Source organism: Micromys minutus (assembly GCF_963924665.1).
Source record: "Micromys minutus genome assembly, chromosome: X".
NCBI classification, from domain to species: domain Eukaryota; kingdom Metazoa; phylum Chordata; class Mammalia; order Rodentia; family Muridae; genus Micromys; species Micromys minutus.
The window spans coordinates 20,029,210-20,052,587 of record NC_137970.1 but is presented as its reverse complement, the minus strand read 5'-3'; the positions used below and the strand labels follow the sequence as shown (position 1 = coordinate 20,052,587).

General features: G+C 40.7%; 1 protein-coding gene across 1 annotated transcript; it reads right to left on the bottom strand.

Moving 5' to 3' along the window:
- Positions 1-22,226, bottom strand: GPR143 (G protein-coupled receptor 143; the record flags this gene model as incomplete). Its single annotated transcript, XM_080911095.1, has 9 exons — positions 1-95; positions 7,375-7,612; positions 8,143-8,260; positions 10,279-10,387; positions 12,404-12,513; positions 15,107-15,199; positions 18,682-18,776; positions 19,260-19,369; positions 21,977-22,226. 9 exons carry the CDS (start codon positions 22,224-22,226, stop codon positions 1-3), a joined length of 1,218 nt encoding a protein of 405 aa, XP_080767221.1.
- Positions 22,227-23,378: the final 1,152 nt, after the last annotated feature.

Genomic DNA, 23,378 nt, shown 5'->3' with positions numbered 1-23,378 from the left:
TCAGAGGTCTCCCTGGGCTTGGGAAGTGGAGTCAACTTCCTTGATGTTGTGTGACCCAGTTGCAGTATGGATTTCAACAGTGCTGGCATCCGAACCTGAAGAGGAAAAGAACAGGCTGTGTTAGGGCTGAGGTTCTAGAAGGTTTGGTTTGGTTTTGTTATCACAGGGTCACATGCAGACTAAGTTGGCCTCAAAGTCGATAAATACTCTAGAAGGCACTTGAACTTCCAATCTTTCTGCTTCCCCCTCCAAAGTACTAAAATAACAAACATGTGTCATCAAAGTCATTGTCTATAGTGCTGGGAACTGAACTCAGGGCCTTGCTCTAACTAGCCAAGCACTGCACTAACTGAGCAGCATTGCCAGACCCTAGACGGCCTTACTTCAACATCAGAAAATGCTGCTAGGACTCAACAACAAAATAAGACTTTATCTTTCTTCTTCTTGAAAGACAAAACAAAAGAATGAATTTTAGTCTAAGGCCAGGTGTAGTGGCACACACTTTAATCCCTTCATGGGGAATCAGGCAAATTTCTGTGAATTTGAGGTCAGTCCAGTATACACAGCAAGTTATATGAAAGCCAAGACTACAAAGAAAGACCTCAGAAAATAACTTCAATATTGACTGTATATGTGTCTTTTAAAATAGTTGAGGAAAAACAACCTCCACATCATCCCTGTGATGCTTTGTACATGTTCAGCCCAGGGAGTAGCATTATTAGAACATGTGGCCTTATTGGAGTAAGTGTGTCACTGTGGTGTGGGCTTTAAGACCCTCATTCTAGCTGCCTGGAAACCAGTATTCTGCTAGCAGCCTTCAGAATAATTAATTTTGTAACTTTTCACATTCCTTCTTTAGTTTCCAGTTAGGAAGCTCAAAGATAAACCAGTCGCACACTTTGAGTAACCTCATGTGGCTCATTTCACCTGGCCCTCCTTGGATCCCATCATTGTTCTCTGGTCCTGTTCTATTTTCTTACTAATCAATTTCCTTTTGTTTTAGAATGCGACATGACTTACAGACAGCAGTCACAGCACAGTAAAAAGGGTGGGAAAGTAAGCTCAGTAAGAAAGGCAAAATAAAACATTCTCATCAAGGGTCACCCTGCAGGTCTACTTAATCACATAGCACTCCTTCCTTCCGGGTAGCAAAATCCTTTGGAACAAATAGCAGACTTATTCTTTTGCTCCCAAAATACCCAGGAGAACTGGCTCTTAGCCAGGATAGGAACTGGGTATGGAAAATTGAAAGATGGAAGTCGTGAAGCAAGGGGGCTTTTCCCAGTATGCATATACAAACAGTCTCTAAGCTGCACCAAAGGACCTTGATTACTTCTGCAGCCTCACTTAGCACTCCTGTCATCCCTTGGATATTCTAATCCACCTACCCCTCCCCTCCTTCTAAAGGTATGGTCCTGCCAAAGGCCATTCTACAGCTCTTTTTCTGCCTGCAATGCATCTTTCAACTTTCTCATGACTCTCTCTTGTGTTTAATTGTGGTCTCAATTCAGGATGTTACCTCATCCATAGAGAAACTTCTGGGTTACCCTATCAAAAATGCTGGTTCCCTACCTACCTCTCTCCCTAATTAGTGGTTTCTATTCTTAATAAATTGGGTATTGAAGTCAGAGCCACTTACATGTTAAACAAGCTCTTTTCATTTGAATTATATCCCCAGCACCCTAAAGGGTTCCAGTTCATAGTATTTCTCACTACTTTGATATCATATTACATAATCACTGTGGACTTTCTGTATTTGTTTTCTTTCTACAATGGAGTACTCAGTAAACATATTGAGTAGATATAGTTGAGTCAAAGCCTTAATAGCAGTTGAGATGAGCCCTTGGAAGCTGGAGCAGCATTAACAGTAATGACCTAGCTCCACCATGTTCATAGCAGGTCTATTTATAATAGCCAGAAGCTGGAAAGAACCCAGATGTTCTTCAGTAGATGAATGGATACAAAAATTGTGATATATTTACACAATGAAGTACTACTCAGCTATTAGAAACAATGACTTTACAAAATTCCTAGGCAGATGGATGGAACTAGAGAATATTATCCTGAGTGAGGTAACCCAGTCACAAAAAGAAAACCAATCGTAATATGCAGTCACTGACAATTGGATACCAGCCTCAGAAAGCTCTGAATTTCCAAGACACAACTCACAGACCATATGAAGCTCAAAAAAAGGCCAAAAAAGTTGAAGCCTCAGTCCTTCTTAGAAAAATAAAATAAAAACAAGAACAAGTGTATAGCACCCATTCAGACTGGGGTACACATAGACCTTAAATCATTAAGAACTCAATAGCTAAGAAGATAGATAGCCTTGTGGCAATTTTTGGTATTTAAAACTCATTATGTTTAATCTATACACACAAAGAAAACTTTGATTATTTTCATGTTATGTTTTGTTTTACATGTACTTTATGCTTATGGTAACTAGTAAAATTTCAATGCATACTATCAAATCTTTAAAAACATCAAGTACTAACAAAAATTATATTCATTCAGTTTTATGCCAAAATGCTTTTAAAATCTGTACATGTATCTCTTTTTTAAAAAAAAAATAAAGTTGTAAGAAAAAAATAAAAACAGTGATGACCTAAAGAAGGTAGGAAGAATAACAGTTTGAACAGAGGCAAGCACCATACTGCAGAATTACTCGAATGCACTTGAGTCACCCACTGTGGCCTGTTGGGGAACCAGCAGCCAGACCTTTCCCAGGGGCAGATGCATCTAAGCAGATACAGGCATGATGACCACAAAGCAAATGTGATCCCCTCAAGGAATCTAGAGGAAGGAACAAAGAAATGATGTATGGCCATGGGCCCTACAGCCAGGTCCAGATTTTGAGTGTGGGTGCCATCATGGGTAATAGAGGACAAGCATCTGACTAGGGTGGCCAGGGAGCAGCTGAAAGGGCTTTTAAGAGCTTCCAGAATAGAACTGCTCCAGGAGGGGCTGGCAGAACACACTTGAAAAAGATTTGAGTCTCACAGGGTTAGCCGGGTTATGAACTCATCTTGGGTGCGTGAGAACTCATGGGGAATTTTTGTGGTTTTGTTCAAAAAAGACCCAGCTGAGTATCATAAGGTGGCTTGTGATCAAGGTCTTTGCTGAGGATACTCCCCCATGACCTCACACTTGAGGACAAACTCAGAGTCCCATGGCTTTTTGTAAAGTGTCTGGTCTTTCACTCCCTACACCCATCTCCATGGAAAACAGTGATGCATAAAGATTCTCTCAAAGGCAAAGCTGCAGGAATAAAGCCAACCTCAAGTAGTTCCATTTGTTCTAAGTCAGATAAGGGTTTGGGCTCTGAACTCTAGCAAGCTTGGGTGGCCTTGGACCTTTTTTCTGTCTTATAAGTTTCCTGGAAGAGAAGATATTGACAGAGCAAGACTCTGGAAACAGTTCCGTATGGCTACTAGGGTATTGACTACTCATACAAAGTCTGCTGATATCAGGTGACCATGACCTCATAATATCAAACAGCCAACCCACAACAATGATGTTTTGTGTCATCACAAGCCCAGAGCAAGAGGACCAAGCAATGGTGAACACAGTTCTTTTTATGATGTAATGATATTTCATTAGATGGATATGCACCCTTTTCCAAAAACCTCTAAAACTGAACCATATTAAACATTTCCTCTTAAAAAGTAGTTTTCCTCAGAAATTTTGTTGCTGTACAGAGAAGTAGCTAAAACATCACTAGACCATACAGGACAATGCTAACCAAAAGAGATGTGGAAATCTTTTTAAATGCACTATAGTACTCTAAGAAGCAAAGCACTTAAAGTGATTTGATTTCTGCATAACAGCTTTCTTTGTTCTTTGCAGTTGTATGTCTGCAAATCCCTGCATAGAACCACCATACAAAATGGTGGTGACTTTTTCTTAGGAGTCATTTTAATTTAGCTATTTTTAGGGTAAGGAAGTATAAAGTTAAGACCTTCACTGAACCCCCCACTTCTTGTACTTTTGCAGGAAATGTTTTGGTTGATTTTTCCAACTTACTCTGCTTGAAGAATGCTTCCAAAAAAAAAAAAAAATGACCCAGAAGATAAGCAAACAACACACACATCACTATGGATTCTAAACTGACAGCTGCCATTTCCTTTTTCCTTTTAATTAATTAATTAGACAGGGTCTGTTGTTTTCTTTTGTATATTTATAGCACTGGGGGGTGGAACTCAGGGCCTTGTACATGCTAGTCAAGCACTCTTACTGAGATACACCTCAATCCTGATGACTGCTATTTTTTAAAAAAAATTATTTTTTCTTTCAGAAAGGCTCTCATTTTCTTTCCTTTTTCTCCATTTTTTCTCAAACCAATACTTCTACAGGTGGTAGTGGTACACAACTTTAATCCCAGCGATTGGGAGGCAGGGTGCTAATAAACAGGGACAGGTTCAAATTCTATGAGTATGCGGCCAACCTGGTCTACAAAATCAAATTCCAGGACAGCCAAGCCAATGCACAGAGAACCCCTATCTCAAAAAACAAAACAAAACAAAAATTAACATGTTCAATGATTAATAGAACAATTATTTTAACTGTTTTAAATTTGTCCAATAAACTTTGAGGGCAGCGATTACAGTCCTTGCTGCAAACCCATGACACAGCTCCTAATACAGAGCTTGATGGAGTTCTTTATAGTCAACAATAGTTGCTTTAAAAACTCATAAAATAAGTGCTTCCATACTATGGATGAAATGTTACTCAGCCATAAAAGAACTATATGCTGATATGTGCTACTGGATGAACCTTCAAAAATTTAGGGTATGAAGTCAGACAAAAAAGGACAAGTACTGTACGATGTGATTATAGAAAATGTGTAGAGCATTCATACACATGGAAAAATTTGTGGCTGGCAAGTATGGAGAGGGCTGAAAGTGTAGCTCAGTTGGTAAACTGCTTGCCTAGCAGGAAGAAAGCCCTAGATTCAACCCCATCACCTTGTAAACTAAGCATCGTGGCATACTCTCATAATCTCAGCACCTGACTGTGAATGACCAGGAGTCCAAAGTCAGCAGGAGCTATATAGTGATCTTGAAGCCAACTTGTGATATATGAGACCCAGAAGAGAGAGATGGAGGGGGAGAAGGGGGGGGAGAGAAGGGGAGGGAGAGACGGGGCAGGGAGTGGGGAGTGCTCATAGCTTCCAAGCAATATTCTGAATTTATTTTAATGGCAATGACTACACAACTTCATGAATACACCAAAATGCACTACACCCTTCAAAGGATAAATTCGATGATATTTGAATTATATATCACAGTGGATTCTCTTTTTCCCCCCTCGGGGCTATAGAGGGGTCCCAGATCTTCCTTAATCTGCCAGAACCCCTCCCTTTGCTTTGAAAGGAATTGAAATAGGACTTGGGGGTGTGATTCTATTGTGTAGCAAAAAGCTGGCAAAACATACCAGGAAACATTCAAAACACTAAAAAAATTTTTTTAATGAAAAAAGAAAGAATCCTAAAGACAGTGGTCATTGTGAACAGTGGCCCCGTTTCTTTTCCTATTGGACTTTTGTTCATTGTTTTAAAGACTCTGAAAGCTTTCAGCCTATGAGCAACAGTACTAGGCAACACTAGCTGGAAGGAATAGAAATAAGAAGGGTCTGATTAATGCTATCTAAAGTAGTGAAAGAAAGTAGGGCTCGGGGACCAGATGTAATGGGGTTTATTGTTATTGAAGAATTTTATTATAGTGTCCAAAAAATGGCCCAGCCGTTTTGAACCATCAGAATGGGAATTCAAACACACAAACATAATTCTAGATGCAACTTTTTACTCCTGCCCAAGGTGGTATCAATAATTTGGCATGCTGACAGCAATCTTAGCTACTGGGGCAACATCAGAAACCTAAAGTCTGGGGTGTGGCTGGAGTTGCAGCAATAGCCCAGCATAGATGAGATCCTGATTACCACTCCAACACAACCATAAAAAGAGAAAGTCCCTAAACACGGTTTCTCTGTCTTGTATGTCCAGCCACAAGAGCTTCTCTGTTTCCTCTATGGCTCCTCAGTACAACCACACAATAACACCTCAGGGTATCACGTTATGGATTTATCTATATATTTTCTCAGCCAGACTTGTCCCAAGAACGAACCTTCTTCTACATATGTGAATAGCAAGAAAGACAAAGAAGATTGAAGTCCTATAGCCAATTCCACAAATCTTTTGTCAAAATGCTCCTCCCTCTAGTTTAGTATAAAGTTTGTCAGGACTGTGGACTGTCTGTCTTTGGCTCTCTCTCTGTGTATGTGTGTGTGTGTGTGTGTGTGTGTGTGTGTGTGTGTGTGTGTGTGTGTGTGTGTACATGGATGTATATGTATCCCAGATATTATCACCTTCAAAACTGCAAGCTTCTTTAAGCTTTTGCAAAGGACACATTTTTCGGACCTGAGGGACACTATGCCCATAGAAGATCTTTATTACTGTGTAAAGAGCTTTGATTCTCACACTCTAGGGCGATAAGAGCAGAGAGGCTAATAAACACTCAAGAGTACATAGCACAAGCATCAGAATATAGAAGCAGCTAGCCAAGGATGCTGCTCTGAAAATAGTATATGATAAGGAGTTTAGCAGCAAAATTAGATGCTTCCTGAGGCTGGACTAGGGCTATCTGAGGATTGACAAGATTGCTCTGATATCCCTGAATAGGTTTGCTGTGGTTTAGATTTATTTTTCTTTATGTATATTGTAAGTACATCTGTTCATGTGACCACCCAGACTAGATGAGGGCATCAGATCCCCTAGAGCTGGAATTACAAGTGATTGTAGATCACCAGTATGGGTACTGAGAACTAACCCCCTGAGTGGTTTTAAATCTTTTTCCTTAGACTGCCAGAAAGTTATAGCAACCAATTAGCTGGACATGGTGGTACATTCCTGTGCTACCATCATCCAAACATCTGAGGCAAGGGATTGAATGATAGAGGCTAGCTTTTGTCTCACAGTGAAACGCTGTCTTAAAAACAAATGAGAGACTGGAGAACTGACTTAGTCATTAAGAGCACTGGCTGTTCGAGAAGAGTCCTGTTCAATTCCTAGCAACCACGTGGCAGCTTACAACTACCTGTAACTTCAGTTCCAGAGGGATCTGATCCCATCTTTGGCTTCCATGGGTGGGTACTGGGCATGAATTCGGTGTACAGACACACATGCAGGCAAAACAACCATATACATAAAATAAAAGAGATTACTAAAAGGGCGGATACATAAAAAAATAAAAATAAGTAGAAGAGGAAATGCATGAGTATGGTGAAATGTATGTTCCCATCTACAGCTCCCTGCTTAATAAAGGACTTCCAGAGAGTTCTGGGACTCTGCTGTTCACTTTCCTTGCAACAAAGCATTACCTTCAGACAAAATACTCAGCACCTCATCAGAAGTGTGCCCCCCAACACACACCACCTTCCTGAGGTTTTGATGGTGCACACAGGAACCCACAGGGGTCTGGTATGTGCCCTCGGCAGCTGAGGCAGTCATTGTTTCCCACTGAATCACCATCTTGGGAGGATGGACATCCAAGCTGCATCCTGTCCAGCCATAGAAGGCCAGAGACAAGAGAAGTCCTTGGGCTGGATTTAGTATTCCCTAGGTAGGAGGGCAAAAGAATACATTGAGGTCAAAGGAGTATAGAAAACGTGACAATCTTCGGTCACCATAATTATAAGTTTCATCCTGCTATGCCCAATAGACTGGTCTTCCTATGAAACACCCATACATATAAAAAGTAAAGTAAATAAATCTCATAAAAAGAAACAAATCAAAAAGAGTAACAGTTTAATATTGTGAGTTAATTTCAAATGCCTCATTCTCTAGGCCACAGTGACTTAACAGAGATCGCCTTACTTTCATTCATTCATTCTTTCACTCACTCACTCACTCATTTTGCAGTACTGAAGATCCAACATAGAAACCACTGTCACCAGGCCACATCTCAGCTCTAAGCCTGTTTAGTAATACAGTGACCAAACCAAGCATGGCAGTGCATAAGTGATAACGGTAGTCCATAAGCCTTGCACTGGTAATATATTTACACATTGTACTTCGAATATTTTTTTCACATGTTGATTTTTCTTTTTTCTTTCACAAGAAGAAAAATTCAGTCCAGATTAGCCTACCATAATAAACCACGTGGTCCTGGCTGCATTCTGGATGCGTTTCAGAGAGCCTCCGTGGATATCTGGTTGCATTTCAAGGTAGAACAAAAGACATTCGTTGATGATATTGGACAACCAACTGATGGAAAGAAAATGATCCAAAGGTGAAGATAGCACTCAGTGAAATTCATAGTGACTTTAACCGTAGTCTATATGTAACAGGTCTTGGTGGCAATATGATCTCTTTTGTGAGAAGGAAATGAGTTGGCACCAAGACTTTAATTGAAACACAATTTCTTGTCTTGGTCTGGTACAGACTTCAACCAATTATCTTGATAGAAACACTCCACATATCATATCAAGGTGTAAAGTTTAGCCCTGTATTAAAGTAGACATCATTCTCTATAAGAGAGGTAACCTTAAAGACATTTTATTCTCTTCCTTCCTTCTTTTCTCCCTCCCTCCCTCCCTTCCTTCCTTTTCTTCTTTTCTTTCTTTTTTTCTTGAAAAGTAACTTAACCTTTTGATGCCATTTTGATGGAATTCATGTGTGCTGGGAGATGGAGGGAGGGGCAGGAGGTAGTCAGAGGACATCTCTAGGAGTCAATTCTCTCTTGCCACCTTGTGAGATGCAGGAATCAAATCTAAGTAGTCAGGTATGTGCATAAGCACCTCTGCTTCCTAAACAATCTCACCAATCCTGTGGTGGCTTAAAGGAGAATGGCTTCTGTAGGCTCATAAGTTTGAACATTTGATTCCCAGTTGGTGGAATTATTTTAGAGATTAGAAAGTATACATTTGATAGAGGAGTGTCCTGGGCAGTGAGCTCTTCGCTTCCCTTTTGTGGATCAGAATGTGAACTCTTAGCTGCAGTTCCCAGGCCATGTCAATCTGCCTGCTGCCATACTCTCTCCTATGATGGTGAACTTGATCTTTCTGAAACTATATATATATATACCTTTCCTTATATAAATTGCCTTTGTCATAGTGTTTTATCACAGCAGTAGAAAAATAACCAAGTCCTTATGCAAGGTTTTAAAATGTTAGTCTGTGTAGGTCGCTGGAATGCAAAATAACAAGGTGAATTTGTAAGCTGCAGATAATTTAGATCTCTCCTAGGAGGGCATTTAAATAAATGTCCTTGTGTCAGGGAGATTAATACCACAAAGATTCGCTGTTTTCTATATGGTACTGATTCATTACTGTTTTTCTAACAATCTTTTGGAGGAGGATGAGGAGGCAGAGTGGTCTTTCCAAGACAGAGTTTCTCTGTGTGACTTAGCTGTATTAGAACTTGCTCTGTAAGAGGATCCATGGTCAGTTTTTAGCACCTACATGGTGGCTCACAAATGTCCGTACATGCTGGGCACAATGCCACATGTCTTTAATCCCAGAGGCAGGCATATTTCTGAGTTCCAGGTCAGCCAGAGCAACACAATGAGACTCTGCCTCCATCTTAACAAAAACAAAAAGAATTGGCAACTCCAGGGGAATCTGGGCATCCTCTTCTGGTTTTCAAATATGCACATAGTACATATGCACAGCCAAAATGTCTATACACACAAAATAAACAACAGGAGTTTTCCTTTATTTTGCTTAGCCCAGCAATGGGATGAAATATCAGGTGCATATGGCTGAAGTATTTGAAAACGGAACACACATGTAGGCATGGTGGTACATGCCTCCAATCCCAGCACCTGTACAGGCAGAAGCAAGGGAATCAGTCACTGAAAATTCAATGCCACCTGAGTCTACATTATGTGTTCTGGGTCAGCCACAGGTACATAGTGAGACACTATCTCAAGAACAATATAACAAAATAGAAAGAAAGAAGAGGGAGAGAGAAAAGAAAAAGAAAAACTGGCTGAAATTTCAAAAAGAAAAAGAAAAAGAAAGCAAAACCTTGAACATTTAACTTCTTATTCTCATGATTTGATACATAACTGTTATTAAGATTTTACTAAAACAAAAAAACCTATGACCTGCTGACCTGTGTTCTGTTCATTTCTTTAGGGGATACCTTGCATAGTCTCAAGATTACCCTTCTGTATTCTTTTCTTTAGAATTCTCAGGCCACATTTGGAAAAGTAAAATAGCAAGTTGTCATATCTTTCTCACTAGCAGAACCAACAACAAAAATACTAGAAGAAAGGTTACCATGCAATTAACACCAACATGATTTTGAAAAACCGGGTCTTGATCACGGCCCCCATCAGTCTCTCATTCTCTGTGTAAACACCTTTTCTTCCTTTCAGCAACGAGGCCACTGTAGGAGTGTAGAGAACATCAGAAAACATTCATGACTTACGTTAACTCCATAACAGAGAAGAAAACCAAAGCAGATATGAACCCTTACCCACAGCCAGAAAAGCATGAAGACATTCCTGACAGTCATTACAGTGTTGCACCTGGTGTCCTTATAAACATGAAGGCCATACATATACACAAACATATGTACACTTTCAATTTTAAATGACTTTTTATGTGTGTGATACTGCAAATAAAACTTGCAGCCTTGTCCATGCTAGGCAAGTGCTCTCCCACTATTTCAGCTTAACTTGCTGTGCCCAGAGAATTGCTGCATAACTATAGTTTCTCCCAGTGTGAACATCATGCTCAAATGCAGGAATTTTGTCCAGCTGAGAAATTAACACTGGTAATTCATAAGCTGAACTCCTAATTTTATTGGTACTTTATTCAAATACTAAGATTTTAAACTCTTATTTTATCCATTCTAAAATAATATACATTTATTATTTTAGAATATTGAAAAAGTTAGTGTTTCTCCTTACAGAGAAAGAAGTAATGACCTTTAGAGAAGAAGTAATGACCCATGGTACCTCCATACCTCTATAGCCACTAGAACATTATAGTGTTTGGCCAAGGCATGTCCACTGTTTTGATAAAAACTACTACTTGTATGTAATTTCTAAAAAAAAAAAAAAAAAAAAAAAATCCTATATTTAAATGCAAATAAAAATATTCATCAATGACAATAAGACCCAATTACTAATAATAGACTTTTTAAAATGATTTTTTAATTCTATAACCAAGAGCTACAGAGATGCCTCACTGGTTAAAAGCACTTCATGCTCCTGTAGAAAACGCATTTGGTTCTTAACAACCACATGGCAGCTCACAACCACCTGTAACTTTAGTTACAGTGAATCTGATGCCCCCTTTGGCCTCTACATGCAATACACATAAACTCAGGTACACACACACCCATAAACATAAAAATAGTATGTTTTTCAGTTCAACTAACTGTTAATGCCTCAGCACAAAAAGTATATTTAATGTACTACATTTAAAAGATTTGAAAAGTTGCATCTAAAGTGTCAATAGTTTATCACTAGTGATAGACATTAAGCACTCTTCTTTTGAACTTTCTACAAACAACTTCTAGTTCTTAAATGACCTTTCTTTGACAGCCAATGTACAAATAGAGCCTTAATTCACATTCTACCCAAGAGATGCACAGAAGCATAAGACAAATGGGCACTCATTCCATCTTATGGTCACACGAGGAGGTGGTAGGGCTGAGACATAGGTCTCTAGTCCTAGCTCTAAGAGGCATGTCCCTCTTCTGACTCACTACCTTTCTCTAATCTAGTTTTACTATTGCAACAGATTTGTTTCCTGTGTTCCACATCTTGCTTCCTGTACATAGGTCAAGTAAGTGCATAGGAATGACCAGGCTCTGAGTTCATATCTTATCCCTTCCCCTTATCTGCCTCTTGCTCTACCTACTTCTATGTTGCCTCTACAGTTTTAAATATTCACCTTCAGGTCCTTTATACTAAGGGCAGACTCTGGAGGAGCCCAGCATGGAAGTGAAGCCTCAACTAAAACTCATGGTCTTTAGCTAAGCAAATGTCAGCAAAAACACTGTAATAAATAAGTAGGCTTTCACATTTCACTTATTAAACATGGTTGGTTAGTCCAACTATATTCTGCTCATGCCTTTTTGTTTAATGATTTTGAAAGACACATTTATTTATTTTGTGTATATGTGTACATTGTTGCTGACACCACAGAAGAGGGCTTCGGATCCCATTACAGATGGTCGTGAGCCACCATGTGGTTGCTGGGAATTGAACTCAGGACCTCTGAAAGAGTAGCCAGTGATCTTAACCGCTGTCTGCTCATGTCTTTGAAGAAAGATGAATAAGGTCAACTGTCATGTGTAATTCCAGATGGAACATCTGTATTCTTATATGTATCCAAGGCATGCAGATGTACTCAACGTCCATATACCAAAAGTAATTCTCCCAAGATTTACCTGAAGTCACTGTCTTGTGAAACAGGATTGGGTTGGCCACAAGGACAAGCAGAAGTGGCAAGTATGTGGTGACATAATGGGGGATGGCATGGTCCAGACCCCTCTCACACCTTAAAAGAAGAATATCAAAAAATACTCCTTTAAAGAAAACCTTTGGTTAAGATGGGCTGCTTACCTGGAAGCTGAGATAAGAGGCTAGAGCAGAGAGGGAAATGCATTAGTCTGCTTCTGACTATGTCCAAAGAAAATCCAATTTGTTTTTTCTTGTCTGAAAACAAGTCATGTATTACAAGGTGGTGAAGGAGATCGGTCATATACCTGTCTCATAAATAGGAGGAGTGAGAGAGCATCTCACTGGGGGAACCTTTTAAAGGCCTGCTGGGAAAACAAAAGAATGCAAAAAAACATTTTGGAGTGATAGGTTCTCTGTACTGGGTCTTTTCCCAATTACACACACACACACACACACACACACACACACACACACACACACACACACACTTCAAGTGGAGGTGGAAACAAACTCATTTAAGTACTAGAATTTGAGTACTTGCTCCATGGACTTGCCCAATAACATGAATAAGATCTACTCTCTATCCCTGAGCAACTTAGAAACTTAAATGACAGAAGTTTACGATTTAAAATAAGCTGTGTGATGGCACGTTCCTTTAATCCCAAGACTCACGAGGCAGAGGCAATTGGATCTCTGAGTTTGAGGCCAACCTAGTTTACATAGAGAGTTCCAGAACAACTAGATCTCTATATAAAAGAAATGTCCTGCCTCAAAAAATATTTAAAATTAAATATGTTCTTCTTATTATTGATAACAAAACTCTCAGCAGTTTTTTGGGGGGCAAGGAGAATTTCTACAAATTAATCACAGAAATTATTGGTCACCTTAGGATGTAATAGAAGGTCATGCATTCATGTTATAAAGGTAGGATAGAGATGAAAAATGGCTCAGAGATTGAGAGCACTTGTTGCTCTTGCAGAGGATATGGGTTCAATCCCTAGCACATATATATTAAAATCATCAGAGGATCCTGTGCCCTCTTCAGACTTCATCAGGCACTATGTGTATACATGGTACACATACATACCTGAAACAAAACACTCATATCCATATTTTTTAACTTTAAAAAAGGTAAGAACTATTAGCTAGGACACACATGATGTAAGAGAAGAAAATATGGCTGAGAAGAGGTGAGAAGTGAAACCAAAATAGGACACAGGACAGGTCAGGCACAAAGAGAGAGGTCAACAAGTCCCAATGATGCCTACTTACAGTACAAATGTTCTTCTTCATCTCTGAAGGCTAAATGTGGTCTGGAAAAAGTCCAGGCCAATCAGGGAAACAAGAGAAGAGAGAAAAGATATTCTGGCAGAAAAGCAGAAAGAAAATGGCACATGAAAGCAAGGGTGTACTTAAAGAATGTCCAGGGTTCCAAAACATGGGTAGCACAGAACTAAGAGGTAATTGTGCATCAAGACTAAATCCAAACCATCTACACAAAGCATTTGAGTACCCAGGAACTCCTTGTAAGTTCTGAATCCTTGAAAATCTTGAGCTTAATTTTTTTCTGGAATTTTCCAGGTCACACAGGGGAGCACATGCGAAAGAAAAGGATTTTTCAGTTCAGTGTATGCTACTCTAATATATATATAGCACTGTTGTCTGATATTCATAAGTTCTCCAGAAAGCAGACTATACAGTGAACCTGCACAGAACTCCCCGAGTGTACTCATAGTTGATAATATGCAATGATTCAAATGAGAAATTTCCTCCACAGGCTCAAGTATTTGAACACGTGGTCCCCAATTAGTAGTGCTATTCACATTCTTGCTGGAGGACGTATGTCACAGAGTGGTCTTTGAGAGTTTATAACCTTGTCCTACTTCCAGGTCTCTCTCTCTCTCTCTCTCTCTCTCTCTCTCTCTCTCTCTCTCTCTCTCTCTCTCTCTCTCTCTCTCTCTCTCTCTCTCTTTGTTTCACGTTTTTACTTAAAGATGTGATCTTTTATTTTCTTGATCCTGCAACCATGCCTCCCTGCCTTGATGGACTCTTATCCCTTTGGAAAAGCAAGCCCAAATAAACTCTCTTAAGTTACCCTTAGTCATATGTATTTTATCATAGCAACAGAAAAGTAACTAATAAGAAAGGCAACACCAAAATGGAGGCACACATCCAGCTAAGAAACTGGAAGCAATCAAAAAAGTTCTATACTATGGGTCAGCAAACTTATCCTGAGGAAAAGCTGGTTCATATATTTCAACCTCATGGTCTCTATTGCAACTTCTGATTTCTGTCTCTAGAAATCAAATGCAGCCACAGACAGCACATAAACAAGTATGTCTGTGTTCTAATAAAACTTTATTCGTAAACATAGACAAAGGGCAAGACTTGTCAGAAGGGCTCTGCTATACTGAGCCCAGGTTTAAACACCCCTTAAGTCACAGCTGTTTACCTCTGATTGTTTTCCATGTAAATTTAGAGTTTTCATACCTAAACCTTGAGGTTTTTATAAGTGTCTTCATTTGTGGGGGAGGGATAATCCCAAGGCCTCAAGCATGTTAGCAAAATTCTCTACCACTGAGTTACCTCCCCTGCCCCTCTCAGTTTTTTCCCAGGTGGATTAGCTACAACAATTTTTCACTCCCTATTAGAGGCACACAATAGACCAGGCACTGAGGGACTGAGCTTACCTGGACACAGAAGGGTAGTAAAGCATGACAGCACCCTCCACACAGAGCAGCACTGCCAGGCCCCAGGCCATGATGTGGTACAGCAGGATGGTGCTAGGAGAAAGCAGAAGGGTGGCCACAGCTGAGAGGGGGCACAAAGCTACCCAGTGGAAATGACTAGATTAAGTTCTGTTCTGCCCAGAGCTTCCTATGATATTGATGAGGGGGTCATCGGTTTATATTTTTGTGGTTTCCAAGGTAAAATTCACATCTCATAAAGTTTTTTATTTGAAAAATGAACAATTTTTTTTGCAAACAGATTTATTTATTTATTTATTTATTTATTTATTTAATGAATGAATGTACGTGAGCACACTGTAGCTGTCCTCAGACACACCAGAAGATCTCATTACAGATGGTTGTGAGCCACCATGTGGTATCTGGGAATTGAACTCAGGACCTCTGGAAGAGCAGTCAGTGCTCTTAACCACTGAGCCATCTCTCCAGTCCCAAAATGAACAATTTTAAGACACTTTTTGCATATACACAGCCAGTGTTGTTTAACCATCACAGTTCTCTAGTTCCAGAATATTTTAATCACCACAAAATGCCTCATTTTCATGAGCAGTCACTACTACCCCTTCTGAACCGGAGAACCATTAATACGCTTTTTTTTTGTGGAATTGTCTGTTCTAGATATTTACACAGATGTTAACACATTTCATGACTTTTGTGTATTTTTTTCAAGCAGCATATTTTCCACTGTTATATCTGGAAAGACCCCATTCTTCACCTTCATATAGCCACCAATGTAAACTTACACTGTTTTTACCTTTTGGCTACTATGAATAGTACTGCTATGAACATGTGTATATAGCTATTTGAATTCCTGTTTTTAATTCTTTCATTCCCCCCCCCCCCGTGTGTGTGTGTGTGTGTGTGTGTGTGTGTGTGTGTGTGTGTGTGTGTGTGTGACATTACTGGGTTAAATAGTATTTTCATGTTTGGCCAGCATGTGTCTTCATAGGTGGCAGTCAGTTGTTCTGACTAAGCTATTCCCCAGGCCCTTCATATTTAACTTTCTGTAAATCCAACTCTTGGGATCCAGATGATTCCCTTTTCTGACTTCTTCAGGTATCTGTAGTTACATGCAGAAGCCCTCAGACAGACACATATATACACACAATTAAGAATAAATAACAAATAAAGGGGAAGGTGGATATCTTGCATAGAAATCAGACAAAGAGTGTAATCTGAAGGCTCAAACCCAGAAGCTGAAGCTGTGTCTCAGGACCTGGTGGGAAACTAGACAGCTCAAGTTCTCCAGGCAGTCGGAGGGCTATCTTTTCTTCCTCCCTCCTCTATACTTCCCATTCCACGCATAGCTCACATTCCTGCCATATCCTTCCTTTATCTTTATACTTGCACATACCCACCCAGTCCTACCCCTGTCACACAGTCTCCCAGATTTGATGACATGGTCTTCTAGATGCTCCCAGCAACTCTGGAGAATTAGCTTCACACAAAGCCATCTGATTCCATGCAGCAGTGGACAACATTTAAAGAGATGTTTCTTTGTGATTGGGTGAGTATATTGGGCTCTGTCAGTCACACACACTAGCTGCCATTCAAGATTCAACAGGATACATAGCAAATGTCAACCATGTCCAATTGGGATTCTGACTTTGAAGACTAGATACATAAACAGAAAATAAGCTCATGGATCAGAGCAAGAACCCAGCACCTACACTAAGCAGGGAAAGAAGCAGAGGCTGTCACACAAAGCTTCTGGAGAAGAACTGTTTTGTGCCATTTGTCTGTGAAAACACAAGGAAATGACTCCAGCATATTTTGTCTCCCCCATTGTTTCCAGTTCCTGGAGTGGCCATCTGCTGGCCTCACAGGGGCAGGAAGCTGGAGGGGGCACAGCAGCAATGTTAGTAACGCCAGAGGATGTATGGAGACTCAGTTACGTCAAAGAAGTTCTCTCTATAAGAGGACCTTATTGTTGATAACAGCAGGATCTTCTCCTTCCACCACACCCTCTCCATACCTTGAGCCACACTGGATGCATCTTACAAAGTGGTGAGTGAGTAGTCCAGGATGAAAAACCCACCAATTCCGTGGCCACCCACACTTTCATTTGTTTTTACAACAGGTTCTCACTATTCAGCCTGAATTGTCCTCCAACTACAGATCCTCCTGCCTCAGTCTCTGGGGTGCTTAAGATTACTCAACTGTGCCCCCCATGGAGACCCGTACTGTCATTTTCTTTCAGTATCATATCTTTAGTCCAAGGCCTTCGTTTTAACATCTCAAACTCCACCTAATATTGTTTGAAACCCGTATATTCCACACCAGGAGGGAGCTAAAGTGAACAGCTGAAATTCAAGCTGTATTTCTATCTTAATTACCTTTCTTGGGATTGGAATTAAAGGAGAAAATACTTCCTTGCCTTCCAAAGAAAGCAGGCCGTACTGACAGGATCTCAAAGAACATGTGAAGTTTAGCCAAGTTGGGCCCCTTCCCTGGAATTCACAAGATACTCTCCCTACTTGTCTTAGTCTCTGAATGGCCATCTGTAGAAGCAGCTACACCCATTACCCTGGACAGCAGCAGCCTCTTCAAAGGGAAGGATAGAGGATGAAAGCTTTGGAAGCGACACTCCCAGCTCCGTTCATTCCAACCAGTAAGAACACACCCACACTTTGCCTATCGCTCCAAGAAGTAGGACTTGTACCAGACACCAAGGTAAGACTCAGTCTCTGCTGAAACCTGGCATCTTTGTTACCTATGCTATGTGCCCCGTTTCTCTATAATGGGGAGATCACTTTATTCCTCTCTGCATATCTTAACTAGATAAAGACTTGCCCTTGTAAATTTTCTGGGTCTTTATATCCCATGCAGTAACTTTTTATATGATAGGGCATCCTCAGAAGCCATACTCTGCCCAGATCTTCTAGATGCTGGTGGCAACATCATCATCATCACCCTCATCATCCTGCCTGTTGGAATGAATGTTTACCTCAAAATTAGTACCAAAGCCCCTGAGAAGTAGGGGAAAGAATGGGAGCCCAGGTACTAAACAGGATAAAACCAATGTGGGATGGTATAGTGTGAGAGCTCTCAGATAGGGTTCACTTCCAAACTTTACAAATCTTTTATTTCTCCCTCCCCCACGTTTTATTTGTTTATTTTGGTTTGGCCACTGGAATTGAACCCAGACTCTTGAATATATATGTACTTCACTTGAAATTCCCAATAACCCCTATTTAATTTTCCAAGTTACTTATTTACAAGGTTGTAAGAATCTTGATGTTTTGAATTTTCCATTGGTATTTTACCAAATGAACTCTCATTTGGGAATGTTGGCAAACTTCTATAATCCAAACACTCAGGAGGCAGAGGCAGGATGGTCTAGGCTCAAAGGCCAGCCTGGATTTCATCGTGAGACCAAGTGTCCAAAAATGTTATTATAACAATGAGCAGGCATAATTACTTCTGAATGGAATCCAATTGACAGGTAGATATGTGGTCCAAATTTTGCTCACAGAACCAGCAAAAACACCCTACTTATGTTCACAGTCAATAAATACCTCCGTCCTGCCGATCTCCTGATCACCAAGTATGCATCAACTGCATAGCAGAAGAGCCACCAGAAGCAGGCACTGTACAACAGCTGGATCCACATCTATAACCAACAGGAGTTCAGCATCAAAGATTTGAGCATCAGATTTGAGATGTCCTACTCATGCCTAAAGTGAGGGGCAGACACAAGTTTTCCTGGAATCATGGGTGAGCTATCCCATATGGCCACATTCTCTTCTAGAACTCAGGGTGGCTTTGACCAATACAAATATGTTTTACATGAAACATTTAATGTATATGTACATCTATTTCATTTAGAAAAACACATCCAATCTTGTCTTTCTCTGTAGCTGGTGTTGATTGGAGCTGTGAACACATTATGGAGTGGGTATATATGTGTGTGTACAGGGAAAGCTGAGACACAGAATGGGTCACTCTTAGATGTCTGTGTCCATCTGTATCCCAGGTAGATTTGACATCACACTGACTCCTGGTCCTCAGGTCCAGGGCAAGACCTGAGAATTGCATTCCTTACAGCTCCCAGTGTCTGCAAAGGGAGGAAGGTAAACAAAGAAAGGTAACTTACGGCACTCCCCACACAGAAAACGGCAGGCCAAATGTCTGTTCCACTCACATTGGAAATGTTTTCAATGAACTCTGGGTAGGCTACCCACACTGTGGACCTGATAACGATTCCTGTATGAGAATTAGATAGTAAAAGCCTATTTGTTCCTAATTCAAATCTCAAGCAATCTGGTTGCTTTATCGGGGGAGGGATATTAAAAAAAAACAAAGGAAGAAAGGAAAAGAGAAAAACAGACATGTTGGTGTGTAATGATAAAGAAGAAAATGAAAGCAGAGCAACTGAAATAATTGTTACTGTCAGAGTTGTCCCAAGCACTTCAGTATCTAGTCAAATCATAAGCAGAAACAGAATTGTCCCTCATCTGTTTGGTGATTAGGAATTATAGCATCACTAACAGATCTATATTCTTCACCTGTATCTTTTAATATCCATGTTAGGTACTCATCATATAAGGAGCTGGGGAGATGCACAGGCACTACTATGTAACAGTCCATAACATGTGTAACTCCTACACATGTGCTGAGTAATGCACTACTGTGTGGTTCCTAAACACTTAAAGCCATATCTTCTAATCACTAAGACATTCCTAATTAAAAAAAAATAATAGCTTTTCTGAAAAGTACTTAAGAATTGTCAGCAATCTAACTTTTCTTGGAGCTCAATAAAGGTCAGAGGAAGAGCTACACATGGCGGTACAGGATCGCATACCTTTGACTGAAACTCTCCAGAGGCATGTAGAGCATTAGCTCCCTATAAACTCATGATGGCCACATAATGGGCCTGTCTTCAAAGAACTAAAACTGGGGTGGGGGTTGTGAGATAAGCATTCATATTTCATATCTTTCAGAAGAAGGGTCAGTCCTTAGCCCTCTCCTGACTTCTGTCCCATGTCTACCACCTCATTTATCTGATGTTCTGAAGGATGTCCTTTTCCTCCTCCTCAAGGTGTTTAGATACCTCTTCATTTCAAAATATTCAGGTTACAGGACTAAATTGAATTGCTATTGCTATCTACCCTGAGAACATCCTTAAGAAATCAAGAAAACACCAGATTGAATTATCCTGCGCTAAAAATGATGTGTCCCTCATGGAAAGAATAAAAATGATGTATGCCTCATGGAAAGAAAAAAAGCTTTTCCAAATAAGAAGAAATGACTTGGGATTTACAGAGTATTCATCTGAACTCAAACTCCTCAGTAAATCCAGTCACATTTTTGTGACTCTTGGCAATTGGATAAATCAGGTCTGGGCCTTGACATAGTCAGCCACCTGTATCCAGGGACCTTCTCAAGGTGAAGCACACAGGAAAATGAACACAGGGCACACAGCCTTTACATCAAGAACAAACAACGATGATTGAAAACTGCTGTTCCCACATGGACACAGCACCATCAGGAAATGGCAAAGCACAAACAGAATTTTAACAGTCTCATTATTGCAGACCATATAGGAGACAAATGAATACATTCTGATGATATGGAGAACTTGGCTTTAATTATTTTAAAATACAAGTGTCATTGGTGTTAAACTCACAATTTTTTTTTTTTTTTAAGGTTTGGGCTTTTTTTTTTAACTGAAACCTAACAGACAGACAGAAAGGCAGTAAGTCTGGAATTTGCTTCCAATTAACCCAGCCAGGAGGAAGAAAAAAAAGGGGGATCTGCAAAGCTGGGGGAGGGGCATCTGGGGATTCTGGATACTTCCTTATTATTATAGACTACCTTCATGCATATTGGACAATTTCCACACTAAGGAGATAAAATAAAAGTCTAATTTAAAGCTCAGTAAAGTGTATTATGCTCTAGTCGAAAGAGGATATTGGCAAATTCATTCTGCTAAGGGACAGGTAATTAACTATGATTTTTTTAAAATTAAATTTAATTTTTTTGGTGGACCACTGTGTCTATTTCCAGCTTTGTACTCTGTCCTAGCAGAGCTAACAGGGTATCAGATCAGCAGATGCTGGGCAGTGCTGGACTCCCATAAAACTTTATGTAAACTAATGCAGCACTCACATGCCATCAATCTTCTCTGGAGGAGCAGAAAACATTTTAAAGTATCGTGTCGTTCTTGACAAAGGTGTCACAGAACAGACATCAGCAGATAGTGCTTTTTATGCTCGAGGGGCTGAAGAGAGAGCTGTTTGGTAGAGCTTTTACCCAGTATGCACAGGGCACTGGTAATTTCAACAACAGCTCAAAAGACAGTACTTTCGGATTCAAAACAAAACAAATAAGAAATAAATATGTAAGAAAGAACATGCATACGGATGACTTGGCGACTGTTTCTCTTCGTCGAGGTAACCAAGGACCTGCTTTAGCTTTGTTTCTGTTTTCCTTTGTTTCTGGATTTTTAACTGCACCTGCATGTCTGAGGTTTCCCTAATAAACTCCACTAACAAACTCAACAGGATACTTTTGTTAAAGTTTCACGAACGTTAATTTTACCAATCACTCTGCATCATTCTCTAGTATTATCCAATCACCAGGTAAATAAATCCAGCCCTGCTCTGGACCCAAGGGCTAGTCACATACCTCAAAGCTTTTAGTTGTTCCCAAACCTAGACTCCCTTCTGAGACCTTGCATCTTGGCCAGAGCACGTCCCAAACAGAGAATTCTGTACCATCCTCAAGAGAGGGCAGATCCCGTGAACCCTGCACATTCCACCCTGCGAGCTTCATATCCTAACCCCAAAAGAGCTGGCTGCGCGCCCTTACCCAGGCAGCCAAGCAAGTCACAGGCGGTGGCAGCACGGAGAATGTGGACTGAGGCTGCTGGGGATGTCTCAGGCGCCCTGTGACCAACAGATCTGCGCCCTGGTAGGAGCTGAAGGAGGCCAAGCACCAGGCGGAGAGCACTGCTGCCCAGGCACAAGGCATGGAAGAGCCGCGGTTGGAAGCTCAGCACCAGCTGTGTGGCTGCATCCCTTGTAGGGCAGCAGAAGATTCCCAGGCGCGGGGAGGCCATTGGTCTTGCTCAGGGACCCGTCTCTGCTCTGCGGAACGCACAGCTTTTCCTGGTCAGGTGCTGGGCTGGTGAGAGAGATTGGGCGTCATGTGCCCTGTGCCTCTTCCCGGACCTCAGCCCTTAGGCTGCAAAAAGGCTCCTGGCTCTGTGGGGGCGGTGTGCCCTCCTCAAAGGCCACGAGGTCTCACGAGGCTAATGCTGGATATTCAGAGGGAGAGATGGGGGAGGAGCGCCAGAAGCTCCATCCACCAGGCCTCTCTTGTACCTTACCTCCCCCAAACCTGCAACCCCTAACTTGCCAGTTTCTCTTAACGGATCTCTCTGGAGAAATACGTCCCATTAATCAGTCAGTTCCTGTTTCTGTCTGTGACATCTTCATGGTATGCCTGAGATGCAACGTACTCATGTTCATCCATTAAGACTGGATACTTTGAATACATCCTGCCAAAACAGAAACAGTATCCACATGCCCGTTCTCTTTGGCCCTTTCTTAAGGAAACCCACAGAAACCTTCCATTTAAATTAAAGACATCTTTAACTCCAGCACTTTGGAGGCAAAGGCAAGTCTGCTCTGTGAGTTCACATCCATCATGGTCTACATATGAGTTCTATGCCAGCTGACACTACACAGTGAGATCTTGTCTCAACAAATAAGCAAACACCAAATAAACATCTCACCCCCCCCCCTCGCGCGCGCGCGCACACACACACACACACACACACACACACACTAAAATTAAACGAATATTCAGCACCAACTTCAGGGTTTTACCTTTATGCTTCTGAGACAGGGTCTGTACACCAGACTGACCTTGAACCCACATAGATCCATCTGCCTCTACATCCAGAGTAATGGTGTTAAAATAGTGTGCTACCACCCTAGGCCAATCAACACCTATGTTCATGAATGGTGAAACAGGACCAAGATGCTTACCAGAGGGGAGGGAATTTACCAAGCTAAATCTTCATGTTCACTCTAGTTTACTTCTAGTTTTACTCTAGCCAGATTTATTGGTATATGCCTTTTAATGCCAGATCTTGGGAGGCAGAGGTAAGCAGACGAAGCCTACTAAGTCTACAGTGTGAGCTCCTCAACAAATAAGGCTACAAAGAGACCTTATCTCAAGATTAAAAACAAAGAGTTTTACTTAT